Here is a 27,568-nt window from a genome sequence, read left to right as displayed (position 1 = left end):
TCAATCCTGACCAGTTTTCCAGTCCCTGCTGCTGAAAAGCATCCACATAGCAGGTTAAGACATACAAGTATCTGGGAGTGCAGTTAGACGAGAAGCTAGACTGGACTGCCAACACAGATGCCCTGTGCAGGAAAGCACAGAGTCGACTGTACTTCCTCAGAAGGCTGGCGTCATTCAATGTTTGTAGTGAGATGCTGAAGATGTTCTATCGGTCAGTTGTGGAGAGTGCCCTCTTCTTTGTGGTGGCGTGCTGGGGAGGCAGCATTAAGAAGAGAGACGCCTCACGTCTTAATAAGCTGGTAAGGAAGGCGGGCTCTGTCGTGGGCACAGAACTGGAGAGTATGACATCAGTGGCAGAGCGGAGGGTGCTGAGTAGGCTACGGTCAATCATGGAAAACTCTGAACATCCTCTTCACAGCACCATCCAGAGACAGAGAAGCAGCTTCAGTGGCAGGTTGCTGTCAATGCAATGCTCCTCAGACAGGATGAAGAGATCATTACTCCCCAACGCCATTCGGCTCTACAATTCAACCACCAGGGGCAAGACATGTTAAAGCGCCGGGGTTAGGACTGAGCTTAAGTTACCACTCAATGCACTTTAGTAAACTATTTAAGAACTTTTTAAAAGCTATTTATTAATGCTTTTTGGGAGGGTGATTTTAGATGCATATCATATTTATACTGAGTTAAATACTGTATGTAATTAGTTTTGCTACAATAAGTGTATGGGACACTGGAAAAATGTTGAATTTCCCCTTGGGGATGAATAAAGTATCTATCTATCTATCTATCTATCTATCTATCTACATAGCATGATGTTACCTCCACCAAACTTTGCAGTAGGGATGGTATTACCTGGCCGATGCCCAGCGTTATATTTATGCCACACCCGCCACTAAAATAAAACATATCCTTGCCCGCATAAGCTTTGCCAAGCGTTATTTGGAAGATACTGCAAAGATGTGGAAGAATGTCTTGTGGTTGGATGAGACTAAAGTAGAACATTTTGGCCTCAACACTAAGTGGTGCATGTTGTATAAATTGAATCTTGGCCATGTCTCACTGGGGCATCATACAATTGGACGAAGATTTTTCTTTTGTAACATATTTTGAAAATAATAGTGTGGTGAACTACATATATCTGTGTCTGGACACCCCCCCCCCCCCGCTGACTGCTCCTGTGGTTCCTCCCACGGACCCCAGTATAAAGGCGATTGGAGACACAGCCCCGGCCTCAGTCTCCAGGATATAGTGTGGTGGTCTTTCTTCCAGCCAATAAAAGCCTATATCTCGCCTCACGTCTCCAAGAGTTATTGATGGTGCATCAAATAGTGAATGCTAACATACCAATGTTATATACCTTTGTGATTTGTGAAATTGTAAGTTTCAATAATTCACATTCAAGGACTCTCTTGTCCCTCTGAACACCAACACCTTCCAATCACATCATTCTGCTTTTTTTCCCCCTATCAATCTGAATTACCTCACATTACAGTCCATTTGCCACATCCCTACCTATTTATTTAGTCTGCCTGTATCCTGAAAGCCTCTCACAGCTGACTGTCACCCGATCTTCACAGCCACAGAGCACAGAAACAGGCCCTTGGGCTTGAAGTAGGCCTCAGGTTTGCGCACGTTGTTTCATTTCTGCTGCTTAGGAAGAATGATGGATGGAGAATGGGTTGCAGCAATGCCAACAGAGGCAGTGTGAAATAGAGAAATGTTCACTAGTGGTGAAAAACAGGATCATTTTCATCATAGATAATTAAATGAATACATGGGTTTGGTAAAAGCTATTTTTCTCCTATTGAGCAAGAAGTGCAGCTCAGAATCTTCCATTTCTTCCTCTTCACCCTGCTTTCTTTTCACTGTGATTTTATGCAATGTATAATAAGTGATTACTTTGAAACATTTGATAAACAACAACAAAACACCTTACCTTGAGCAATGATTTGTCTTCTCTGTATTGTGGTTCACATTAATTCTGACTCAAGTTCATATTTATGTTCTGCTGCTGTTTGAGGATTTTTCAGGAATTGTAGCAGAGTGGGATGCTTCTCACACAATTGCTTTTATAGATATTCTATGCCTTGTCCTTCTTCTGACTGGGAAAACAAAGTTGCTATTGTCCTCACCGTCGTAGCACTGTCATTTGCTGCCTGTAAATTGAAAGTTTATTGGGTGGAGTATGAAACAAGCGGCCAATATGCTTTCACTTCTTTTGGGTTGCCCCTAAGTTGAATTTCACCAGCTAGGAATCAAGTAGATTATTTACTTAATGATCTTCCATGCTAATGATCTCAAAGAGGACCAGAGTACACTATTTGTTAAGTGGGGTGCCGTGCACAATCCTAATCTGATGAAAAACAGACGTGGGAGCAAGGAGGAACATCTGGAAATCTCCAGGAAGGCCTTCTTTGTTGCTGCTGCTGCTGTGAGGTCCGGGTCTCTACTGAGAAGAACAGGCCCCCAGTCCTCGGGGTCGCGTTGCCTGTGGCCGTTGGCAGGGGCGTCGTAGTGCGCTCGGCAGAGGATGGTGCTCAGAGAGGATGTGCCGGAGGGGGGTGGTCGGAGTCTTGGAGTTTCAACAGACTCGGAGTCCACTGCAGTCAGGGCGCTTTCACTGTGTGCTGCATCTGCGAGGCTGAGTCTGGCACCGTGGAAGTCCATAGTGGGGGTATTCCCTTCTGCCACCTGCGTGGGATGACGAGTCTATCGGGACTCTGAGGACTTGTGGAAACTGTGTGGTGGTTTCTTTCAAACTTATAGCCTTTTAACATCTTTGGATTATTGGTCCGTTTTATCTGCACTGTTGTAACTATATGTAATCTATAACTACCTGTAACAATGTGGTTTTGTGTCGGTCTCGTAGCTTTAGTTTTTGGTTTGTTGGGTGGTAGAGTTGGTCTCTTGACTTGGGGTGTCTGGGTAGTCTTGTTTTTTCTAGTGGGTTGGAGCTCCTTTCCAGAGTACGCGCTAAGATGGTAGCATGTTATTAATATGCAGCAGCCTCTCCAGACTCTGGATTTGGGGATTACCAAACGTTATGTGGGTTTTCTGCTGTAGTCTGTTTTGTCGTGTGCTTTTGTGATATCATTCTGGAGAACGTTGTCTCATTTTTTAACTGCATTGCATTTGTGGTTTCTAAATGACAATAAACTGAAACTGAACTGAACTGAACCTTGTTGTGATTTGGAGGCGTGCATGCCTCAATCACCCAGAGAACTATGTTGGCTGGAGTCAGGGCTTTGTGTGTTGGCTCTTAGTAGGGTCACCCACGCCAAACAGGTCAAAGGGTAGAAGACAGACTAAGAGTGGTCCACCAATCCTCTGGGTTTGAGGGTTCAGATCAGGACTAACAACCTTGACAGGTAAAACAAAAATGTTACAGAAATGGCAATGAGGAATCCTTCTACATCTGAGTGCAATGGTATTCCCGAGTCTCCACCCGGGACTCGCATGACCAACATTAGGTGAAAACTGAGCAGAAACTGCTGTCATGATGAAGGAAGCCCTGAACACCACCATGGCTGCCCTGAACATTAACAGTGTAACAGGCAGGTGCTGTATCTTCTATGCATAGGGAGTCATATAAGAATGAAAAGACTGTGCAATCAACAGCATCTGAATAACATTTTTAGTATTTATATAGGCACTTATGATCCATTTGCACAATAGATTAATTTGATAGATTCTGTTAACTATTTTATAGCACTTTATACTGACTCCGCTATCTGCTACTGCCGGAATTACTCAGTACTAAAGCATTTGGTAATAAAAAGGATACCAGTTAAGATCTGGCAAGGCTGAAAGAAAATACATATCAATGAGCATAACTGAACTGCTTCCAAAGAACCAGCTCAACAAAACTGGCAGAATTTGTATGTTTTTTATTATCTTATCCCTCATCTGTGTACTGCTCTCACAAGGTTGCAAATAGAAAATAACATTAATATGGTCAGTACAGCAATGAGCTTGATTACACCAACACACCGGACCCCGTCTACTACCTTAATTTGTTTGGAATGACCTGACCACTGACATTAACTGATTCCAGAAATAGTAGACTGACCAATCCTGCAATTGGGAGCCGCTTATAAATTTTACCTCGTGTTAAAATACTAGAAATAAATTACATGAGATTTTAACTTACTGTGAACTTGCAGCATTTGTTTTCTTTTGTTTAAAAAGGGTAGCAAGGACAAGTCAGGGAATTACAGGCTGGTCATCATCACAATAGCAATGGAGGAAGTTCTGAGGGGCAAGGTCTACCAGCACTGGGATAGACAGGGTCTGATTAGGAGGAATCAGCTTGGTATTATGTATATAAAATTGTGTTTGAAGAAACATTTAGATATTTTTGGAGAGGTTAAAAAAAGGTAAATCAGTATAGGGCAGTGGATGTTGTCCGTTTGGACTTTAGCAACACCTTCCACAGAGTCCCACATGATAACATGGAACCCAGGGAGGGCTAGTCACATGGATTAGGAAGCAGAGGTGTTGTTGAAAGTTGTTCCTCGGAATAGAGGCCTGTCTTGGGACACTTGCTATTCATTATTTATAGAAATGACTTTGATGCAAATGCATTAGGCTTGATCAGTAAGTTTACAGATACCATGAAATTAGGGGGCGTTGTTAATGGTGGTTTATCTACCTACTTGATCAGTTAGGGGAAGTGGACCATGGACTGGCAAAGGACTGCAATGCTGGTAAGTGTGAGATAATGCATTTTGCAAAACCAGACCAGTGCAGGACATTTACTATTAATGGTAGGGCACTGGGGAGCATAATGCAACAGGGGAACATGTGCATAGTTTGCTGAAGGTGGTGTTACAAAAAAAGCAGGGTGATGAGAAAAGGAGTTTACCATGCTGGCCTTCATCAGTCAGGGCACAGATTATAGTAGCTGGGACATCAAGTTGCAGTTATATAAGTCACTGATGAGGTCAGTCTTTGTTCTGCTTTGTTCATCCTATCGTAGGAAAGATGTGGTTAAACAGGGAAGAGTGCAGAAAAGATTTACAAGAATATTGTCAGAACTAGAATGTCTGAATTAAGCAAGAGGTTCGTCAGGCTAGGTCTTTATTCCTTGGAGTCGAAGGAGGATGAGGTGCGACCTTGTAGAGGTTTATGAAATCATGAGGGGCATAGACAAGGTGGATGATAAGTCTTCTTCCCAGGGTACAGGCGTCCAAAACAAGGGTTCAGGGTGAGAAGGGAGAGATTTAAAAGAGAATTCAGGGGCAACTTTTCCTTGCAGAGGGTGGTGAGAACATAGAATGAGCTGCCAGAGGAAGTGGTTAAGGTGACAATATTATTATTGAAGAAGTACTTGGTTAGGTACATGGAGGGGTGGGGCTTGGAGAATTATATGCACTTCACTGCTGCATTAGAATTAGGGTTTAAATCCAGTAAACAAATGCCAACCAATCTAATCTCTTCTTGGATTGTGCTCCATTCTTAATCCCTTCTTGAAATTTAACTTTGTTAAGTGTGCAGTGTTTCATTTGGGTAAATTAAACCAGGGCTGGATTTACACAGTAGACAGCTAGCTCTGGGGAGTACTATAGAGACCCAGGGGTACAACTGTGTAGTTTTCTGAAAATGATGACAATGGAAGAGAATTGTGAAGGCAGCATTCGGCAAACTCTTCTTCATACTTCAAGATAATGAATTACTTGGTGCAATATATTGATTTTTAAAAAAAATTTCTGTTCTTTATTATAGGAATTGAATTGGTGGTTGTCTATCATGTCTGATGATAACAGGGAACCTGTGCAGGAGAATTTTTAAAGTGGAAAAGTCATTAGCATTGGCCAGTTCCACTCTCTCGCCCTCAGAAGTCCAGGTCCAGTGGTATGAACGAGTGTCACAAACTGGGATTTTCCTTGTTTGCAATGGATGACCATGATGTCTTCTGTGCCTTGTCAAGCCCTTTGCTCTCCACAGAGTGTTACAGTTCCGCTTTCCTGGGCATTGGATCTCACCATAGATCTCAAAATAAAAAGTATCTCAAGTACAATTCCTTCATTTGACAAAAATAATCAGGATTTAAAATTACATCTTCTGAATTGGTTAAGAACCACCTCCCTTGCAACAACCAACATTTTAACAGCAAGTATCACATATGCCGAGGGTGCAGGAGGTGAGCTGGCCTCAGAGAAATTTGGCAGGTGCAAACATATGAGGAGGTGGCACAACTTCCTGTTGTGGTTCAGATTAGTTTAACAACATCCACCTTCCCTACCTAAGATTCATTAAAGGCACTAATACTTGTCTTCACTGTCTTAAATGCGGAACAGTTCTATAACATTCAACTCCAAGAAAGAATGGGGGCTCTACCTTGTGGAGTTCTCACACTCTGCAATCTTGATTAATGTCTCTTATTTTACTTGGTAGCATTCCATGAAATACTATATCAAAGGTTGCTATTTCAAAGTTAACACAGTGACCTCAGGAATGGTGCCCACCCTGAACCTGACAACACTATCCTTTTTAGGAATCCAAAACATGTTGGCAAGTGATTCTTTAGACTTGCTTCTTCCTGGTGTTTATTGACCTCCAGCAACCGCCCTTGAAAAGAAAATCAAACCTGCTTGATTGAATATTGTGCAGGTTGATGGTTGCATCCAACACCTACAAAAGGTGAAGATAAAACTGGGCAGTTTCTGTGCGGTTTATTCCATCTTCCCCCTTCACTCTCTCCCCACCCACACAACCATTCATAAGTATGTTCAAATGTTAGAACTGAAGGAATGAAATTATTTATTATGAATGAAAAGTATTTGCAACAGCAATATAATTTCATTGAGCAAAGCTTACATACAGTCAGACTGAAACATGTTAAAGGAGAATTAGCATATTAACATCAAAAGGAAAAGAATGATTTCATAGACATACAGTAGGCCTGAGGTACGGGCATAGCCAAGCACTGTCATTTGTTAATTGCTAGGAACTTCTAGACTATTCTAGTGGTGTTTAGTATTGTGGCTTACTAAAGATTTACATAGATATTGCTGTGTATTCCCAATTGTTTAATGTTATCGTGTAGTGCCTTTGGGATGACGCCAGTTGTAGATGTTACTATCAGGATAATGTATACCTTGTTCATGTTCTAAAGTCTTTCAATTTGCTCTTCTAATTCAGCTTATTTATGGTGCTTTTCACTTATTGATTTCTGTAGTTTTGTGCATTTGGAATGACCATTTATTAAATAAGTTGTTCCTGCTTGTTTATTCTGTATTATTATATCTAGACTGTGTAACGGATTGTCCTAACAGTAATAACTGATTGGTCATAGTATAATTTGTGGTATTCCAACTCTAAAACTGGATAAGGCTTGTATTTATAGCAACGGATAGTAGTGGAAATAGAAGTCATCAAGGAACATTCAAGATTCTCGGGAGGGTGGGCACAGTAAACAGCGCCCTAAATTGAGGCACGAGACCTGACTGACCATTAGTAGAGTAGGCACTTCCAAAGAAAAAGAGGATGAGGCACTGGAACACAGGGAGAACCATAGCTCTGCAAGCACTGGGTACTCGTCAATGCGTCCAAAACCCAGAAATCTCATCCAACCTTACCAACCAAACAGACATTGGGGATGCATAAATTAGCAACTAGGGTGCCCAACAGTTTTTCTTGACTCGCGGCACAGAACAAACTCATGCAATTTTACATTTGGTAAGTCAGGTACACCCTCTCAACTTTCTCTACAGATCTGCGGGAAACAGATTGTGCAATGATACAATGCTGGTCAGCCAGAACCAAATGGTGAAATAGAGCCAATCAGTGAAGCTACCAATTCAGAGTTTTGAATTTTAATTTAGCCCCGTTAACGATGGATAAATATGTATGGCATGATCTCTATCAAACTTTGAATTCTAACCCTGCAAAGAAACAGAAACTACAGAAAGTGTGTCAATACAATGTTACATACCTGGAAAATTCCTTGTTGATACCTAGCCAATCTGTTTGACAAAATGAACACTCTAAACGTGAAACTGCAGGGTGAGAATTTCAATTTAAAATCCCGGCAAAAAGTGCAGTGTCCTCTTTTATTGGAAAAATATTAGCAAAACGTTGGGAGAAGAATGTTCTCACAGTTTCCCTGCATGGAAAGTATGGCACTTTCTTGCACTGATGGTGATTTGCAAGAGAACTGCTTACACCTGCAGTCACTGAAGAAGGATTTTCAGGATCAATTCAATGATTTGAAAGATCTGGAAATTCCAGACTGGGTACTTAACCCATTTCTTTGCAAGGAAGAAGAACTTGCAAGAAGAAATTATCAAAATTCAGAATGATGAAGAAGCAAAAATGCTTTTCCCAAATGTTGGCTTTTGTGGTATGTGAGTGCACCCTCATATGAAGCTTCGTGGTCTTCATTGCATTTCCATCCTCCTACCTTGTTGAAAGAGGCTTCAGTGCAGCGAATGAACCATACTCAAAAAACAGAACCCACTTGGACATTGCTATCAAAACTTGAACCAAATAAAACTCCTGCTAAAAACCATTAAGCTTAAGGATCATATTGATATCAAAGCTGCTGTACAGCTCATAGGTACTCTGTAAGCTAGGTTGAAAGACAAATAAAAATTTAAAGCAGAATCATTTTTCTCATGGTAGATGTGTTTTTACACTGGGGGGCGGGGCACCAGAAAGTATATTGTGCATGGCAAGTGTGAAGATGCTTTATGGGGGGCATTAGGCTAAAAAATGTTGGGAAGCACTGGTCTATATGTCACTAACCCCCTCAATGTTTCCAAACTATGTACCCATAACGGTTAATCATTCTCTTCTTTTAATAGCTTCCCTTGATCCACAAATTTTACCCCATCACTTACCCATAAATGCACAGGCCCATTGCTTCTGTTCATATCAGTATACAATGTGATCTGCAGCCCTACTCTCAACAGTATAGAATTTCTTTTTATCTGTTACGTCATCAGTCCCTTGTTTCTCCCACTGATTTTTTGATAGTTTACCACTTCATGATAAACTTTTAATGTAAGATTTTGTATCATTTTTAGCAAAGTTTTAGAAGTTGAATTCTGTACCTATCAATGCTTCTGGAAAAAATAAGTAAATCAGTGATAATATTTATCCTTAGTATTTACATCTTACATCGTGTTGATTGAAGTTAGAAGTATTTGTGGTTGATATAATAGAAAAATCTGAACATTTTCAGAGTTTTATTTTCACAATCATTTACAAGGTGAGAACCAAAATAGATATGGTCAATAGATTGATTCATTTGAATGAACATACAAAATTAGCCTAAGATTACAAACAATTTGCAGGCAAAACCATGTCTCTACACTGTACTGCAAACTGTCTTGGTTTGAATTTAATCTATATATCACTTCCACCAAGCTTAACTAAAGCAGCTTTGTCATCTTATAGCACAGTTGCTCCAGAAGCAAATTCCTGAAATATTTACCTCATGAAGCAAATTTCAGAACATTTGCGGCAGTGAAGAAAGAGGGCAGGCAAAACTCATAAATATTGATGAGCTCAAACTGCCCACCCTGAGAATTAGCAGCCTACAATATTAACTCCATTAATTATCAAAATTTGCTTATTAGCTTCTGGATATTAGCTTCTTACTATGAACTTGGAAGCATTTCAAAACCTCAAAATTCAGACTGTTTTTATATCCAATGAGAAAATGGGAAGTACCATCAATATTATGAGTGCAAGAACCACAGCAGTCAATTATACTGTTACATCTCTAACTTGGTGGGCAAATGTGGTGGGGAAAGGGGCTTTAATTATCACTGCATTCAAAAGATGGCACCAAAGACCATCGTTCGTCGATTCTGTTCCTTAAGAGTGGGGTTTGAACTCAAAACCTTCTAGAAACAAAAGTGGCATAATTGAGCCATGCTTGACATTATTATGGGACTAACTTGATGCAAGTAAAAGCAAGTTAAAATTCCTTCCTTTCTACAACTATATAAACTTGATAACAAAACCATTCTGACAAATATATTCTCAATAGCTGCACTTCATCGATTATGATCAGCTACACAATAATAAATTGGGCAAGAATCCAGGTAGAGAGGGTAGGGCAGGGCAGGACAATATTAAAATTACGTTTCATACCTGAGTCAATATAGTGTGTGGTGTGGTGAACTTACTTTCATTGCTCATGCTGTAAACAGAGTGCAGACTCATTGGTGCTTGCGATCCACAGGATAAGTGTTAAAAATTAAAAAAAAATCCTTGCATCCTCTATTTATCTTTTAGGCTGGTACAACTGCCTGCATTTCTAAAACAGCTCAATTTGGTACCGATATGGCAAGTGGATTTACTTGTTGAGAGCAATGTTCTATTTGCTGGCCTCATAGTGCAATTCTCTCCTACAGTACAATCTCCTTGGTTTAGGGAGGACACAAACTCTTTAATGTTACTGCAGCATGAAACATTTAACCTTCTCTACTTTAAGAAACAATCAGAAATGAGTTATGAATCCACTCTTTTGAATGTAAACCAAAGAAAATAAATTACATTTCTTTGACAAAATAAAATGCAGTTATTATCAAAACCAATGATGTTTTTTTGTTTACAAAAATCTGTTTAATAGTTGTAATTTAAGTGATTGCATATAATCTGCAAATTAAATGTCATTTTCAGATGATAAATTAATTTTATACAGACATTGCTAATTACATTGAATTGATTTTAAACCTCGTCATAGATTTGTCACCATTGTATGGCTCGCTGCACAGAAATACATTCAGATCTCAATAAAACACTTTGGTCAGTCTCTGGGGTCAAGATTTGCAGGTTGTCCTTGATGGGGGACATTGGGTCAAACTTTTCACTGAGTTGAAACATCTTAGATTTCCTGTGGAAAACAAAATATTTAGTTAATAGCCAAAAATCAAATGTACATATAACTCTCTCCTCTGAATTGATCTACATCCTTAACAAGGCATAAAGTTGAACATTTCTTGGTTTCAAATTAAAAAGATTGCAAAATGTCAAAATCTAATGCACAATACACATACAGGAAACACCTTTGAAATATTGTGAGTCTTTCATTCTCCCCTTAATTATGACTTTTCCTTTGTACATACTGAAAGTTTCATAAGCAAGCACACTAATGTGTACCCCAGTATATGTAAAATGCAAAAAAAATTTCAAATATCATAATCATGAAAACAGGCAGTTGCCAAGCAGACCATCACCTTTCTCAGCATTCTAACTAACCATACTTACCGCTTAAACTCAAATTTCTTCCATAAGTCATTGATTGTGGCCTGTATTTCAGGCTTGTTCTCATTGTTTGGGGCAGATTTCAGTGATCTTTTCGTTAACCCACTGGCTTTAGCTGGTCCTGGAAGCTTCAGTTTAGTGTACTTTCTAGCAGATCCAGGGTTCAGTCTTTGTAATCCAGGAACCTGAATAATAAGTGCATTTGGTAATTCCACCAAATCCCTGTCTATAATTCTGTGTTAAAACTATTAATACTGCTCAACACTAAAAAAAAAGTTCTTGATTTAACAACAGTCATCTTAGAAGACAACTTATTTACTTGAGAATATTAAGCACATTTTCTATCCCAATGTAATTGGATCAATTTCCATTTGTCCTTTGAATTAGTTTAGTCAGCTGTCACTCTCACTAACTCAACAGATGAAAATAATGGCTTACAGATGCTGGGTTTGACAATAGAAACCAACTCCTATGAAATAAGAACAAAAAACACCTAGGACTAAAGAGGAGAACTGGGCTTCCAATGAACATTAAGATCTTTAACATATTTAGTCACTGTTAACTTTGATCTTGAGCTTTTGCCAATATTTCTTTTCTAAGAGGTTAATGCCTTGCTACGCCACAAATGCCAAAGATCTCCAGTAATATTTCTTCATAAAGTGACCATTGAGAGCCATGACTGTGAGAAAAGACATCAGCTATATTGTCAGTCAAACCCATTCCCACTAATGACTAGATATTCCCAGTTAAGAGAGAGACACAAGAGACCCCAGATACTGGAAAGAGAAGCAACAAATATTTTGCTGGAGGAATTCAGAGGGCCGAGCAGCATCTGTGGGAGGAAAGTAATTGTCAACATTTTGCATAGTCAGTCCTGATGCAGTATTTTGACCAGAAATGCCAAAAATTCCCTTCCTCCCTTAGATGCATCGCAAATGAAAGCCTCCAGTAGACTGTTTAATACTAGTGAAATGTTGTTAAATTCAGATTTACAAAATTTAATTTTAAATTAACTGGAAACAAGCTGCCTCTACAGAAAATGGATATCTAGCCAGGAAAAGCAACAAATATACCAACTTACCCTATGCTTAGCAGTTACAGTGGTTTTCTCAGGCAAAGAAAGCAGAGTGAGGGGACCGGAACTTTGATCATTAGATGTTGCATCATCATTTGCTTCCTTTCATCAAAAGAATTAAAACATATTAATAAACAAGCTAACACTATTTGCCAGATCAGAAAATGCCTTGAAAGCATTTCAACATTAATAAAATTCAACTTACATCCAATTCAGAACTTGTGAATAATTGAGATGAATCCAAGGAATTTAAAGTGCATAGAGAAGTCCGGGTTTTGAGAGGTGATTGTGGGGAGTCCATTAGTTCAGAGTTGTCATCCTGGGATTTTTCAGATTGTTTTGGAAGGTTTGGTAGCTGCTGGTTTACATTCTGGTCTGTTTCTGTTACTATTTTACCATCAGTACATTTATTCTGAGATGAGTGTGCCACCTTTCTGTGGAACTGCTGTAATACAGATAAACCAGAAGCAGGGCTCGAAACTTTAGCTTTGGCTCTCATTCCTCCAGACCAACTGAAAGCACTTAAGCTTCTCCTGGGATCCGGGTGAAACCCTGCAGGAACTGCACTTGAACTGTTGTTCAGATTTTCAAGCGGCTTTTCATCCTGTTCTCCTTCATTGCTGCATATACTTGACAAAATATCATTCTTCTCACTCTTGCAGGAGTCTATCGGGCTTGAGTCCTTCAATTCCTCTGTTGCATTAGATACTACACTGGTTTCAGTGTTCTGATCAGGAATACGAACTTCTTTGTCTGTACAGAAGAACCTATAAAAGTAGTACAAGTATGCAGAATAGTAAACATCAAGAAAAGCACTGCACAGCTCAAATTACATCTCAAGCAGAAAATGTTCTCTTTGTGGTTAGCTACATTTGTTAAATGCTAGTTGGTCTTTTTTAAGTAACTGTTTTATTCCAGTTTTTAAATTCAGGGTTAGAGTGCAAACTGCATTTAACTCATCTGCTGGAATGTTAACATTAGACGTTGTCAGTACAGGTAATGGAAAATTGTGATAATGTTAAGTTTACTGCAAGTTATTCACAAAGCTAAGGCACAGGCAAAGTCTCTAGCCCACTATGCTAACAATTTTCCTGGTAATCATGCAAGCTTGTACGGAATTAAGCAAAAATCCCTAGAACCTCGCAATTTAACATAATTTCTTTCAACTACAAAAACTTTATCTTCCAAGTTAAGACTTCCCAGGAATTACAGTACTAATCCGAAAACAGAAGATGGACAAAAAGTATGTTGTACATTCTAACTCCGGCTGTGCTCAGGAGCAGAGAAAGTTAAAATAAGATGAATGAAGGGGAGATGATCAAGAAGTCTTCCAAATTTTGAAGGAATAACAGCCATATTATGCAAATAGAGAAGCAGTGCAAAGAAATTGGCTGCTACAATGTGTGACAGACTTCAGGAATCGATTTGCATGATTGCTGGTGTTTAAAGCCAAAAGAAAGACAGTGTCCTTAAGAATGAAATGCTCAATAGCATAAAAACTTCCTGCATTAGATGACTACGTACATATTTGATCAGAACAGATACGAGATGCTATAAGTTTACTCTGGGGAAGTGGTTCCCAAACATTTTTGGGTTACCTCCCCCTTGGCTCCCAAACCACATCTACAGCGCCCCTTCTCCCTTTCCTGACATTACATAAAACTACATAGAATCTTGATATTGACCACTTTCCACAATGCAGGATAACATTCAGAGATTTCTTTCTGCAATCAGAAGTTTTGATTTTTTTTTAAACCTCAGCTTCAGCTCAGTCATTTTGTAGCAAGATCAATTCTTCTTCCACCTTTCCTGTTAATTCCTCATTACAAATGTTCAGCAATGAATTTATTACCCAATCTGGAACTTGAATTAAGAGAAGATCCTGAAACCTCTCCGATGCGTCTTTATGCAGTTCGCCCATGTGGCAACAGTACACTTGAAAATCATCATCTGCTATTTTCCCTTTCACTTCCAATTCAGGGAGGCTCGGAAGTTGGAAAAAGTCATGCAGCCAGTGTAGCACTTAAAAAGGGTTAGCTTGGATAGAAATATGGTGATGCCTGATTTGACTTGGATAAGATTCAATGAAGATCGATTTAATTAAATTTTGCAAATAATTATGACAAATAAACAATGTCATGCCTAATATTCTTGAGATGATTACTGAATGAAGCATTTGAGTCTTCAAAGAATTTTATCAGTTTCACAAAGTGCATAAAAGCATCTCAGACAATTTCATTTTGAGAGCTATTTGACTTCTGTGTGCAACAGCAAGCATTCAGACTGTTCATCATTCTGACTACAAAGTTCTTGAAATAGTTGAGAATTAAGAGCACGGTATCTGATTTTATTTATTGGTGTTATAACAGTATTTAATGATCTGTGCAGCCGATTTCTTCGGGTTTTTTTGCAACAAATGTTGTCTGTGAATCACACAGTGAATAGTGAATATGTTAGGTACAGACTTTTTCCTCCTAAGAAAGTATTAACCCACGGTGTGTCCTGTCATTTATGGTGCCGTCTTTTGCACAAGTAGGAATGGTGGTGAGCAGAATGTCCTTCTCTTCGAAAAGTTGCTCAACAACCTGAAATATTGTCTTCCCCTTTGTATGTCTCTAGTCCCCTTGTAAATAACAACTCTTGAACCATGCTTTCATCTTTTATGAAGTGAACATTACCAAGAAGCAAAGATTGACTCATCCAACTGCAGAGCAAATTCTGTTGTCCAAGTATGCTGCATGTGTCTTCCATTTTTCAAACATTTCATCAAATCGGCTTTGAAGAGGGTTATCGCTGAGTGGAATTGCTTTAATTATTTGCTCTGGTGACATGTGCAAAACCATACTCAGAACCTCCCTTACTGCTGGCAGAATCAGTTCTTCTCCAATTGCATGGGGTTTCCCAGATCTAGCAATGAGTAATGAAGTGCTATATGAAGCACGAAGACTATCACTGTTTTGTTGTGAAGTGCCGGCAAACGCATTTTGAAGTGTTTTAAATTTCTGAAGGTTTTCGCAAAGTAATTGAAAATACGCCAAGTTCTTGTTTGCTTTATCAGAGTGCATCTTTTCAAATGCTCAAGGAGCCTGTAAGGCTCACAGGAATTTCATTATTGCGTGATTTACAGGAATTGCGTCACTGCTTGATTAAAGTACTGGAATCGTACTAGCTAACACTGTACCATAGTAGTAAATGGAAGTAATGTGTGGGCCGGGCCCGAAAATAACACGATTTCTTCAGTCCAAATTTCTCATGATATGCCAAATACAGAGGTGTCACATTGCTTTTTAACAACTATAATGTGCTTCAAGCAAAGTCTAAGAGAACAGTGGGATAACAAAGATAAGGTGATTACCTGATCATTGTAATCAATTATGAGGCATTGAGGATCAAATGCTTTTGAGTAATTCATTTCTTGAATTAACCTGCTCCCCTTGCTACTAAGCAACTCCCTACTGCCCCATCTATCTTTATCATCTCCCTTAGAAACTCCCACTACCCCCACTTTGTGAACCACTACTCTAGAGTATCAGCAGAAATAGGTGAATGGGATCAAGATTTCAAAACAAGCACAGAGAAACTGATGCATTTTACATGGGATGATAAACAAAACAAAGGTATTAAGAAGGCATCACCCAATTTAACACAATCTGGAAAAGGAAAGGCCTTGTTGTGGAGAACTTTAATGCAGGTGTTCAAGATGGATTTTAAATCTGCAGAATCTATCCCAGCCCCTTTATTGACATCAGGCTGGGAAAAGGAACAAGTACCAGCTGAGTGGACCAAAGGGTTAAGAAAAAGAGCTCTTAATAATTGCAAAAACCAGCCAATTGTTACACTTTTGCCAATACCGAGCAAACTACTCCACAGGATTATATTTCAGCATACAAAATACATTCTCATAAAGATCAGGGCAGTTTTTACTTTTATGGGCTCAAAACTAGATCTTTGCTGTGTTTTTTTCAAAAATTACAGTGTTGTAGGTGCCTGGAACACATTGCCAGGGGTGGAGGTAGAGGCAGATACATTAGGGGCATTCAAGCAACTCTTAGATAGGTACATGGATGAAAGAAAAATGAAGGCTATGTGAGAGGGAAGGGTTGGAGTAGGTTAAAAGGTCGGCACAACATCATGAACCGAAGTGCCTGTGCTGTTCTATGTAATATGTTGTAAATATTCAAAGAACTACATGTTTTGTAAAGGTAACTACCAAAACTTCAGTGTTCAAGAAGCCTTTTGATGTCATTCATGGTTAGAACATTCTGGTGGCATATGGAATCGCCCTCTGTAAACTCCAAACTGAAGTCAAAACAAGAATGTGTAAGGGTTGTTACGCCTGTGTCCCCCCTCCTTTTTGAGAATCGCAGGATCGCTATTAAGTCAGGTTAGGAGACCCAGGAAATGAGAGAGAGACGTGCAGAATCCACAAAGAGTTTGGAATGTGTCCTGGCCTCCGAAAGGCGGAACCATTGATTACGGCTATTGTCTCTTGGAGATGGAATTGTGTATTGAGCGCTGTGCTATTCATCGATGCCCTCAAGGAATCCGGCAATGTGGGCTGGTTGGGGGATGGCATCCTCCCCAACCTGATTGACATCTGAGACCCCGTGTGGGAACAACCCCTCAGACGCACCAGAAGAAATGCTCGAAATCCTGTAACAGCATAATAGCGAAAGCCGGTGAAAAGCCACGTGCGTCCTTTTCCATTTGCCTCGGAATTGGTGGGCCTTACCACAGAAGGACGACTTTAGCTAACAACAAAGGGGAAATCAGCCCCCAACGACTCTCGAAGGATTGACATCATAAAAGGAATGGGCAAGTTAAACCTCCGTCTTTCTCTCCAACCAAAAGCTGCAGCTTGAATGAACTTGAGTGACTTTTATATTTCCATCGGACAATACATTATCCCCTAGACAACGATAGAGCTATTTCTTATTGGTTATTATTATACCCGCGCTTTTAGATTTAGTATTGACGACGTATATTAGCTGTATGTTTGCATTGATATTATTTTGTGTATTTTTATCAATAAATACTGTTAAAAATAGTACCATCAGACTTCAACAGACCTCTCTATCTTTGCTGGTAAGTGACCCAGTTACGGGGTACGTAACAATTGGGGTTCTCGTCTTGGGATTTGACACCAAATTGGGAGGCCAGTGAATTGGGCTTGTAAGTCCAAACTTGGATCTGGTTACGCGGGTAGCCAGACGGGAAACCAGTAAAGATGGACATGGGTGAATTTATAGAAAACCCGACTCTAAAGGCGCTAGAGGCGGCCACCAAATCATAGAAAGGGTGCAGAGGAGACTTACAAGGATGTTGCCTAGATTGGTGAGCATGCCTTCTTGTGAGCATGTACACAGCCTTAACACAAAATGCATAGATAAATATGGCGAAGGGGTTAAACCTCGCAGAGGTGAGGTTGTCAATGAAAAACCGGGAGGTGCGAAGGGCAATAACTCAGTATTATATTGGGAAGAATGTTTTTGCAGCTGAGGTATTGGAAAATATCCCTGAAAAGGTACCAGCTAGTGGGACGGCTCAGTTAGAGTTGGAGAAATTAAGGTTGGAACATGCAATTAAGTTAAAGTAGCTGGAAGCAGCTGAGGAGAAAGAAAGAGCCGAGAGAGAGAGAGAGGGGGAGAGAGAGAGAGAGAGAAAGAGAGGGAAAGAGCTGAGAAGGAGAAAGAAAGGGCCGAGAGAGAAAGGGAGCATGCGCTCCAGCCAAAGGAGTTAGAGGTGAAACGGGAGCAGGAAAGAGCTGAGAAACAAAGAGAGCATGAAATTCAGTTAAAACAGCTGGAAGCAGCTGAGAAAGAGAAAGAGGGGGCCGAGAAGGAGAAGGAGGCAGAGAAACAGAGGAAACATGACTTGGAGATGGAGAAGTTAAGGCAAGGGCGAAGAGATCAAGGGTCAGACTGAGAGGAGTGGTTTAATGTTAGTCAGGAGTTGAGGTTGGTATCTCTGTTCGAGAAGACGGATGTTGATAGTTATTTCTTGTTTTTTGAAAAGGTGGCAGTGAATCAGAAGTGGCCCAAAGAGCATATACGGCGTTGTCCATGGAGGAGGAAGAGGAGGAGAGTTATGACAAAGTAAAAGCGGCCATTCTCCGGACTTATGAATTAGTACCTGAAGCGTATAGACAAAAGTTCAGAAGTTTAAAGAAAGCAGGGAATCAGACGTATACTGAGTTTGCCTATGAGAAAGGTGTGCTCTTGGACCGTTGGTGCACAGCAGAGATAGTGGAAGAGGATTTTTGGTGTCTCGGGGAGTTAGTCCTGATTGAGGAATTTAAAAGTTGTGTTTCGGAGGATATCCGGATGAATGAGAAGCCGAATAAGTCCATCTCAGACTTTGCTAGGTTCGCAGATGAATATGCCCTAACCCACAAGACAAAGTTTTCCTCAAATAAAGGTTCCCAGAGAGACCGTGGAAACGATAGAGAAAGCCCGCTGGCTGAGTCAGAGGTCCCGCCGGGAGCTAGTGGTAAGATTGAGGGGGAAAGGCAAGACGGCCAGAGATTTCCGGACTTGACCTGTTTTAGTTGTGGAAAGGGGGGGCATATTGCATCTTGGTGCTTTGCTCTGAGGAAGGAGACAGGAAAAGGGAAAGCCGCGGTCCCTATCGGATGTGCCGTGGTAATCAGTAAATCGACAAGAGAGCCCCAGGTAGACAGAGTACGAGAAGGGTTTGAGACTTGTATGTCAAACAGAACCGTGTCTGTGAAGGAGGGAGACACACCAGTTCCAGTACGGATCTGGAGAGACACGGGGTCTGAACTATCATTGATCAGCAGTAAGGTACTAGATTTTGGTCGCAAGATGGGAATGGTAGCTGTGAAAGGAATAGGAAAAGGGACGGAAGTGGTGCCCTTGCATAGGGTCATTATGAATTGTGAGCTAGTCTCTGGACCAGTTGAAATGGGGGTACGATCAGAATTCCCGAGAACTGACGCGGACGTCCTTCTGGGTAATGTTTTAGCCGGTGGTAAGGTTTGGGCAGCAGTGACACTGACAAGACAGCCGGTGGAGGCTCCACCCCTAGATTCCAAGATCTATCCCGCATGCACGATCACTCGCAGCATGTCAAGAAAGGCAGCTGAGAACGAGAGCAGTTTAAATGAGGCCAGTATCGATTTGGCCGAGACGTTTTTACCAACCCTGTACCAGGAGGGTGGGAAAACGGAGAATAGGAAAGTGAAAGAGAGTAAGGGAGAGGGGGTAGACCTGCCCTTAGCGAGGAGAAAAGTTTTAGAGGCACGAAATAAAGATGAGAAACAGATAGAGCTGTTAAAAGGTCCAGAGTTGGACATGGATGATCTGTCTGGTTTGGCAGAACTGTTTGAACAAAGAGTTTGAACTGAAAACTAATAGCCTGAAGGGTCCTGAAGAGAAAACTAGCAACTTGTGTAAAATTAAAGAATTGGGTGGAAATTCAGAAGATGGTCTAAGTTTGGGACACATTGTTGATAAAATAACTCCTATGGAAGGAGCGGACAAAAGCCTATTTCGCCAGGGTGCCCAAGCTCCCCACGTGGGAATTAACCGGAAAAGGGGCGAGGGTTAATGGGGACGCCATTTTTAAATAGCAAAAGCCGGTTTTACGGGATTTTGACAAAGCATGTGAATAATAAAGACAACCCCATGGAAGCCTGCCTGTTAAGTTTGAAAGCAACATAAAGATTAGTATTTGCATGAACTTTTGTAGTATACCCGTAAGCTAAGATCACAACTCTTTAGTTTTTGTTGGCTAAAGAAAAATACGACCTAAAAATAGGTGGTTATTAAATTGGAGTCTGATGCTACAAGATTTTAGTAAGGTACAAGATGTTAAGATATTAAAGGAAGTGACAATGTAATTGGTAACCATCTAGATACTGAATTGAATGTATAACTGTACTACCCTGTAGAAAAAAAAAACTTTTGTATGGTGTTAGATTCTAAAATCCTGTAAGACTCTGTATTACTTTGTTTTTTTCTGATGGTAAAAAACGCGTTGAAGAAAGGGGGTGTTACGCCTGTGCCCCCCACTCCTTTTTGAGAATCACAAGATCGCTATCAAGTCAGGGCAGGAGACCCAGGAAATGAGAGAGAGACGTGCAGAATCCACAAAGAGTTTGGAATGTGTCCTGGCCTCCGAAAGGCAGAACCATTGATAACGGCTATTGTCTCTTGGAGACGGAATTGTGTATTGAGCGCTGTGCTATTCATCGATGCCCTCAAGGAATCTGGCAACGTGGGCTGGTTGGGGGATGGCATCCTCCCCAACCTGATTGACATCTGAGACCCCGTGAGTGGGGATAAAAGAGGGTCTGTGGGAACAGCCCCTTTAGACGCACCAGAAGAAATGCTCGAAATCCTGTAACAGTGTAATAGCGAAAGCCGGTGGAAAGCCACGTGCGTCCTTTTCCATTTGCCTCAGAATTGGTGGGCCTTGCCACAGAAGGACGGCTTTAGCTAGCAACAAAGGGGAAATCAGCCCCCAACGACTCTCGAAGGATTGACATCATAAAAGGAATGGGCAAGTTAAACCTCTGTCTTTCTCTCCAACCAAAAGCTGCAGCTTGAATGAACTTGAGTGACTTTTATATTTCCATCGGACAATACATTATCCCCCAGACAACGATAGAGCTATTTCTTATTGATTATTATTATACCCGCGCTTTTAGATTTAGTATTGACGACGTATATTAGCTGTATGTTTGCATTGATATTATTTTTGTGTATTTTTATCAATAAATACTGTTAAAAATAGTACCATCAGACTTCAACAGACCTCTTTATCTTTGCTGGTAAGTGATCCAGTTACGGGGTACGTAACAAAGTGTATCATGTTTGTAATTTTATTCAGTACTGCCACTGAGTCATTAATATGATGGATAACAGTCATGAGATATTAGATAAATACCCTTCTTATCATTTGAAGACTTGGCCCTGATTCTCTATCACATGTACAAAGTGAAGTGAAAATTTAAAGCAGTTCAACAGATATTACTACCTTCTGAAAACAGAAGGTGAGTCAGAAAGTGAAGCAGTGCAGCTAATCAGAGGCCAAATTGGCAATTTAATCTTGGGAGCAGATGGCGAGGCTGGCATACTATAAGAGAACTTTACATCATGTTTTATTAAGGTAGATGCTGTTGTTGGCATCTTGGGAAAGGAAGACATAATTGAGTTACAGAATCAGAGCTGTACAGCATAGAGACAGGACCATGACCCACTGCACCTTTGCTGAGTAACATGCCTATCTATGCTAATCCCACACCTTCCATATCCCTTTATACCCTGCTTATTCAATAATTGTCCGGGGACCTCTTAATTCAACTGTCATTCAACCATACATGTAGACACAGCCAAACAAACCAGTGGTCCTCCAGGCCCAAAGTGCAAAATACAGTCCCAACAGCACAAAGTACATATAATTAGTCATAGAACACGACAGCACAGAAAAATGCCCTTCAGCCCATTGGTCAATACTAGACTACTAGACAGGTATTTGGAGGAATTTAAGGTGGAGGGTTATATGGGAGGCAGGGTTTAAGGGTCAGCACAACATTGTGGGCCGAAGGGCCAGTACTGTGCTGTATTGTTCTGTTTTTACTCCTCAAACCAAGGGGCACCGCTTATCTCCTGACTGTGGGTTTATATTTGATGCCGGCCAGTCCATAGTAAATTGCAGGGGAGAGAAAACATTCCTCTCCTTAAAAAGATATGGCATAAATGACAAACACGAGGAAATCTGCAGATGCTGGAAGTTCAAACAACACACACAAAATACTGGTGGAACACAGCAGGCCAGGCAGCATCTATAAGGCCGAGACCCTTTGTCAGGACTAACTGAAAGGAGAGATAGTAAGAGATTTACAAGTAGTGGGGGGAGGGGGAATGCAAAATGATAGGAGAAGACCAGAGGGGGTGGGATGAAGCTAAGAGCTGGAAAGGTGATTGGCAAAAGTGATACAGCTGGAGAAGGGAAAGGATCATGGGATGGGAGGCCTAGGGAGAAAGAAAGGGGGAGGGGGGAGCACCAGAGGGAGATGGAGAACAGGCAGGGTGATGGGCAGCGAGAGAGAAAAAAAACAAACAACTAAATATTGTCAGCCATGGGGTATGAAGGGGAAGAGGGGCATTAATGGAAGTTAGAGAAGCCAATGTTCATAAATGAAGCAGCTCCAGGGAACACCCCTCTGGCTGTAGCAGCATGGCACAATCCAATTATCCAGCCCCATCGACTTAGGCTCACTCATTTGCCAGGTTATCGGGAGGATGGTCGGCTACAGGACACTTTTATATGCCCGGTTGATGGTGCAGCTGGTAATTGCAGCCACCACAATCTCACAGGGTCTAATGGAACACATTTACTACTTTAATTTGCCTCAAGACAGCAAACACCAGACAGGTTGAGTTAAGATGGTGCCAAGTGGCTGCCTCTGAGTTGATCTGCGAAAAACAGCTTAATTCCTTTCTTTAATGTCTCTTTTTTATCCTTTTCAAGGTGGTTGGGGCTGTATCGAGGTCCTAATCTAAAAGTGACACTCAAACTGCGTTTTCTTTTTATACAGTGGATGAGTTCCTGTTCTTGGTTGGCACCTCTGGGGAACAGCCCTGTGTGGTCCTGTGGATGACCAAATTCAGGCCGGTGTTGTCAACTGAGGCATTCCGGGAGATAGAACATCGGGGTTTTACTGCGGCAGATGTATTGAAAAGCAACACAGCAGACTGTAATATCGTAACAACGACTATCATTCTCCCCTTTTGCTGTGAAAATGGGTGAAATCTATCAGTGCCTTGTCAGTACTGCCCCTCTTGTAATCCACCGCCCCTTCCAGTGTAGCACTAGAATAGTTTTACTACGATAGCAGTAAAACACACTGGTCACTAAAAAATATATAGCCCAAGTCCCTGAATGTCATGACCTGAAGATTGATAGTGTATTGGATGTTGTCCTGGAGCCACGCTTCTGCAAGTTCCACATCACATGCTCGTGCAGCCGCAGCGCTGTTGAAGGCAATCTGGCTTGTCTTTCACCAAGCGAATGCTGGAAGGCAGCACTGACAGGAGGGGACAGCCACCACCCAGCCCAGATGCTCAAGGTGCTATACTGCCTCTGGCCTCTCCTCTCCCAAGCAGCTGCAACAGGGAGCTCCGCAGCACGACAGCCTGGTCCACGCAACAACCAAAGTCACGCAGCTCCCCTGCCATCGGTCTTGCCAAAGAACTAGTGAACCAGACTTGTAGCATTCTACATTACCACAAGAAAAATGTCCAAGATCTATCAATCGCTCATTTGTTGGAGCTCACACCACCTCTGATGCCTTTCTCCTTGAGTAGCTATAGCAGGCAGCAACGTGGTGCACAACAATTCCAGCTCCACCGCTATCATGCAACTCATTGATGGGGTAGACCTGCAGTACGTAATGTTCTTAATATCTTGCAGTGCCTTGGAATCATAAAAAAAATGTAAAGGACGAACAATTACATCTTTATTTGGATACATAGAGGCCACTGTGACCAAGTGTGTTGCCATCTTACCAGAACTCCTCAAGTCATTGCCTCTGGCAGTTCATTCCAGATACCAACTACTCCATGTAAAAACAATTACCCCTCAGATCCTTTTAAACCTCCTCTCATCTTAAACCTACACCCTCTTGCTTTATTCACCCCAACCATGGGAAATTGTGGCTTTTACAATTTTATACATATATCACTGTCATGTCATGTTCCACTGAAAGGTTTGAGACACATTTATGAATTTGAATTGACCTAAAAACAAACATCGATAACGTTGAGGTAAATGGAGATGATATGACAAGCATGCTGGCTGGCATATACGTTTGGCTTGTTTCTATGCTATAAAACAAAGACTAGATGACAATATCAGGTAAATAGGCCAATAATGTTTCAGTGGGTTTATTCAAATCTTTCAATACTGTATTGAAACAAGGCCTTTGGCTCAGTGAGTCTACACCAACCATCAAGCATCTATTAAGAAGAATCACATTTTGTTCTCCCCATATTACAAATAAAATGCCACCGGATTCTCCCACTACCTCCGTACAACTTACTGTGGGCTATTATCCAATGAACCCACATATTTCTGGCAGGTGGGAAGAAACAGGAAGAGTTAAAGGAAACCAACATAAAGACAGGGAGAATGTGCAAACACCTACAGTGATAGCACCAGGGTTCAGGATCGAACCAGGGTCACTGGAGCTCTACTACTAGATTTGCTCTTTGTAAGACATTATCCCAGTTGCTACTTGGTCTGATAGCAACCAAGAAAATAATTGTAGTATGTGTCCTATTTGGAAAGTTAGATTAAGATTAATTCTATCCTACCATAAGAATGTTGTAGCAGAAATGCAGTAGCAGTCTAACATAGCATTACTTAACAGCATCCAATTTTAAAAATTCACCAGTGATACTTTACCGGCTTCTGGTTCCAGGAACAACAACGGTGCCCAAATCCTCATTTCGTTTTCGTAAAATGGTAGCAAATCGGTTCCGGATCTTGGAGTGTGGTCTTGGGCTTTCCTCAGTGACTGAGCGGTCCAAGGGTACCTCCAGTTCGGAAGGAGACGGTACATCCAGGCACTCTGCTACATCTTTTTTAGTTTTCTTATCATTTGGAAATGTGTACTGACTTAACAAGTCTCCATCTGACAGACTTTCATCTGGTGGTTCAAAGCAAAATTTTTAATCCAGTAGTATTTGTATACAGTTTTGTTTTAATTTCATCAGTCCCTACTGAAAATCAGTTGGTTAGATACAAGTTATTGATGATTTCCCACCACAGAATATTTCTATTACTCTGTGTACACAAGGACTGTTTGACAAACGTATTCTGATCAGGGAAAACTCTTCCCCACAGAAAAATCCATTACAATGCATAAGAGACCTACTTAATGCAGGTGAGATTAAGAGGAAAACCAATAAATCATGATTTTAAATTACTTATCAAGTAACCCATATTCTTTTAAAGGAAGAAAATTTTGAGAAACTCTGACATCTTCAGAAGTACAAGACCGTAACATTAAAAAATGCAGAGGCTCGAACTATGAATAAAACCAGTAAATTCTGGAAACATTTAGAGTTCAGATGGTATCTGTAGAAAGTTAAGTAGAGTTAACATTTCTGAAGAAAGGTCTTCAATATCTAGTCCAGTTATGTTCCTGAGGAAATCAGCCTTTTGCTTTACAGTACAATCTTACAGTAGGGGATAGCTTTGTTGATGGATAATTAATAAAAAAAATTTCACCAAGATCCAAATGGTATTGTCACAATTACTGAAATACAGTGAAAAATTTGTCTTACATGCTATCATTACAGATCAATTCATTATGATAGTGCCCTGAATTAAAACAAGGGTACAGAATAAATTATTACAGTTACACAGAAAGAAGGCAGAGCTTAAGAGGGACAATGGCGACTAACGGCAACTCCTTTGCTTGCATCTTTGGAAACAGCTCTATTTCCACCTTTAATATCTTTATTTTTCCCTTTCAGGGTTCTTTTGAAGACCCTGACCTGGAGTTACATGCAGGCTTTGGTTCTTTGCGAGAATGGGACTTGTTCTCGGTGTTCCATGACTGGCTGTTATTCGACATGCTAAGGGTTTGGCCTGAGAGTCTCAAACATGTTCGGAAGCCTAAGATCTTAGGGTTCTGGAGACAGGCGGATCGAGGGTCAGTGTCAAGGCAGGAGACTTTTGTGTCGTCAGGGCGACCAGAAAATCTTTCGCTGTGGACCCGAAGACCTGAGGTCTTTGGCGATCTTCGGACATAGAGCTCGAAAAAGTGACGAAATGGACTTTTGACGTTGTAAACCAGCAGGTTGTTAAGTCAACACAAAGTGCACTGCTGATGCTGTGGTAAAACCAAGACGTACAAAAAAAGCTGGATGAACTCAGCAGGTCGGGCAGCATCTGTTGAAACGAGCAGTCAACGTTTCAGGTCGAAACCCTTCGTCAGGACCCTTGAGTCCTGATAAAAGGTTTTGACCCAAAACATTGACTGCTCGTTTCAACGGATGCTGCCCGACCTGCTGGGTTGTTAAGTCTCCTGCTCGCTGTAAAAATGGGGGTCACCTCCCTCTCCCTTGCCAGGGAGAGAGAGAATTTGTGGGTTGTTGAATGTCGGATGAAATGTGAAGTCCTGTGTCTATGTCTTTGCTATCGCTTAGCTCACGCTTGCGCTTGGTAGCGGATGCGCTTTTTTTGCTGGTTGGAGGGCGGGGGGGGGTGGATTCTTGCTCTCCACTGCTTACGCACGGGAGGGGGGAGCTGAGAGGGGACTTTGTGGTTCTCACGTTTAACTGTTGTTCATTCTTTGGGGCATTTTTGTGGATGTTTGCAAAGAAAAAGCATTTCAGGTTGTATATTGTATACATTTCTCTGACATTAAATTGGACCTTTGAGAGTGCAGTGCAGGCAGACAAAAAAGTGCATAATCACAAGGAGGGGAATGTGAAATCAAGTGTCCATTTTATTGTACTAGGAAACCATTTAAAAGTCTTATGGCAGAGGGAACCATTTAAAAGTCTTATAGCAGTTTCATGAGCCCTTGAGCCTCATGAAACATACTTCAGGCTTTCTTATCTTCTATCCGACAGGAGAAGGAAGAAGAGAGAGTGTCTGGGGTAGCTGGAATATTTGATTATGCTGGCTGCTTTACTAAGACAGTGAGAAGTGTAGACAGAATCCATGGAGGGAAGGCTGGTTTCTGTGATGTGCTGAGCTGTGTCCACAGCTCTCTGAGGTTTCTTGCAGTGGTGGGCAGAGCAGCTGCTGTTATGCATACAGATTGGATGTTTTCTATGGTGCATTGATAAAAACTGGCGAGGTTCAAAGGAAACATGCCAATCTTTTTTACCACCCTGACGAAGTACAGACACTGATGAGCTATCTTGTCTGTAGCTTATACACGTTTGAGCCAGGACAGGCTATTAATGATGCTCACTTCTAGGAACTCCAAACTCTCAAACCTCTCGACATCCATCACTATTGATGGAAACAGGAGCATGTGCACTGTCCACTTTCCTAAAGTCAATAACTCTCTCTTTCAATTTGCTGACATTGATGGAAAATTTTTTGCCATACACCATGTCATTAGGCTCTTCATTTCCTTCTTGTACCGACTCAGTTATTTGAGATATGGTGTATTACTGTGCTATCATCTGCAAACTCGTAGATGGAGTTAGAGCCAAATCAGACCCTACAGCGATGAGTGCACAAGGAAGTAGGTGCAGCCTTGTAGGTTGCTGCATCTGT

At 41.1% G+C, this 27,568-nt stretch overlaps 2 protein-coding genes across 2 annotated transcripts in view; one reads left to right on the top strand and one right to left on the bottom strand.

The window, feature by feature from the left end:
- LOC132402688 (uncharacterized) overlaps positions 1–20,308 on the top strand; it is a 66,512-nt gene extending 46,204 nt beyond the window's left edge. The window contains exon 2 of the mRNA XM_059985640.1: positions 18,314–20,308. Within this exon, the coding sequence (XP_059841623.1) occupies positions 18,361–19,659 (1,299 nt within the window). The 5' untranslated portion in view covers positions 18,314–18,360 and the 3' untranslated portion in view covers positions 19,660–20,308. The remainder of the gene's footprint in view (positions 1–18,313) is intronic.
- Positions 9,224–27,568, bottom strand: part of exo1 (exonuclease 1) — a 40,437-nt gene continuing 22,092 nt past the window's right edge. The window contains exons 10-14 of the mRNA XM_059985639.1: positions 24,731–24,974; positions 12,504–13,065; positions 12,305–12,400; positions 11,227–11,408; positions 9,224–10,852 (exon numbers count right to left, since the gene is read on the bottom strand). Of these exons, the coding sequence (XP_059841622.1) occupies positions 10,708–10,852; positions 11,227–11,408; positions 12,305–12,400; positions 12,504–13,065; positions 24,731–24,974 (1,229 nt within the window). The 3' untranslated portion in view covers positions 9,224–10,707. The remainder of the gene's footprint in view (positions 10,853–11,226; positions 11,409–12,304; positions 12,401–12,503; positions 13,066–24,730; positions 24,975–27,568) is intronic.

This window comes from Hypanus sabinus, chromosome 12, assembly GCF_030144855.1.
Source record: "Hypanus sabinus isolate sHypSab1 chromosome 12, sHypSab1.hap1, whole genome shotgun sequence".
NCBI classification, from domain to species: Eukaryota; Metazoa; Chordata; class Chondrichthyes; order Myliobatiformes; family Dasyatidae; genus Hypanus; species Hypanus sabinus.
Note: the sequence above shows the minus strand (reverse complement) of the source record. Positions and strands in the feature narration are given on the sequence as shown.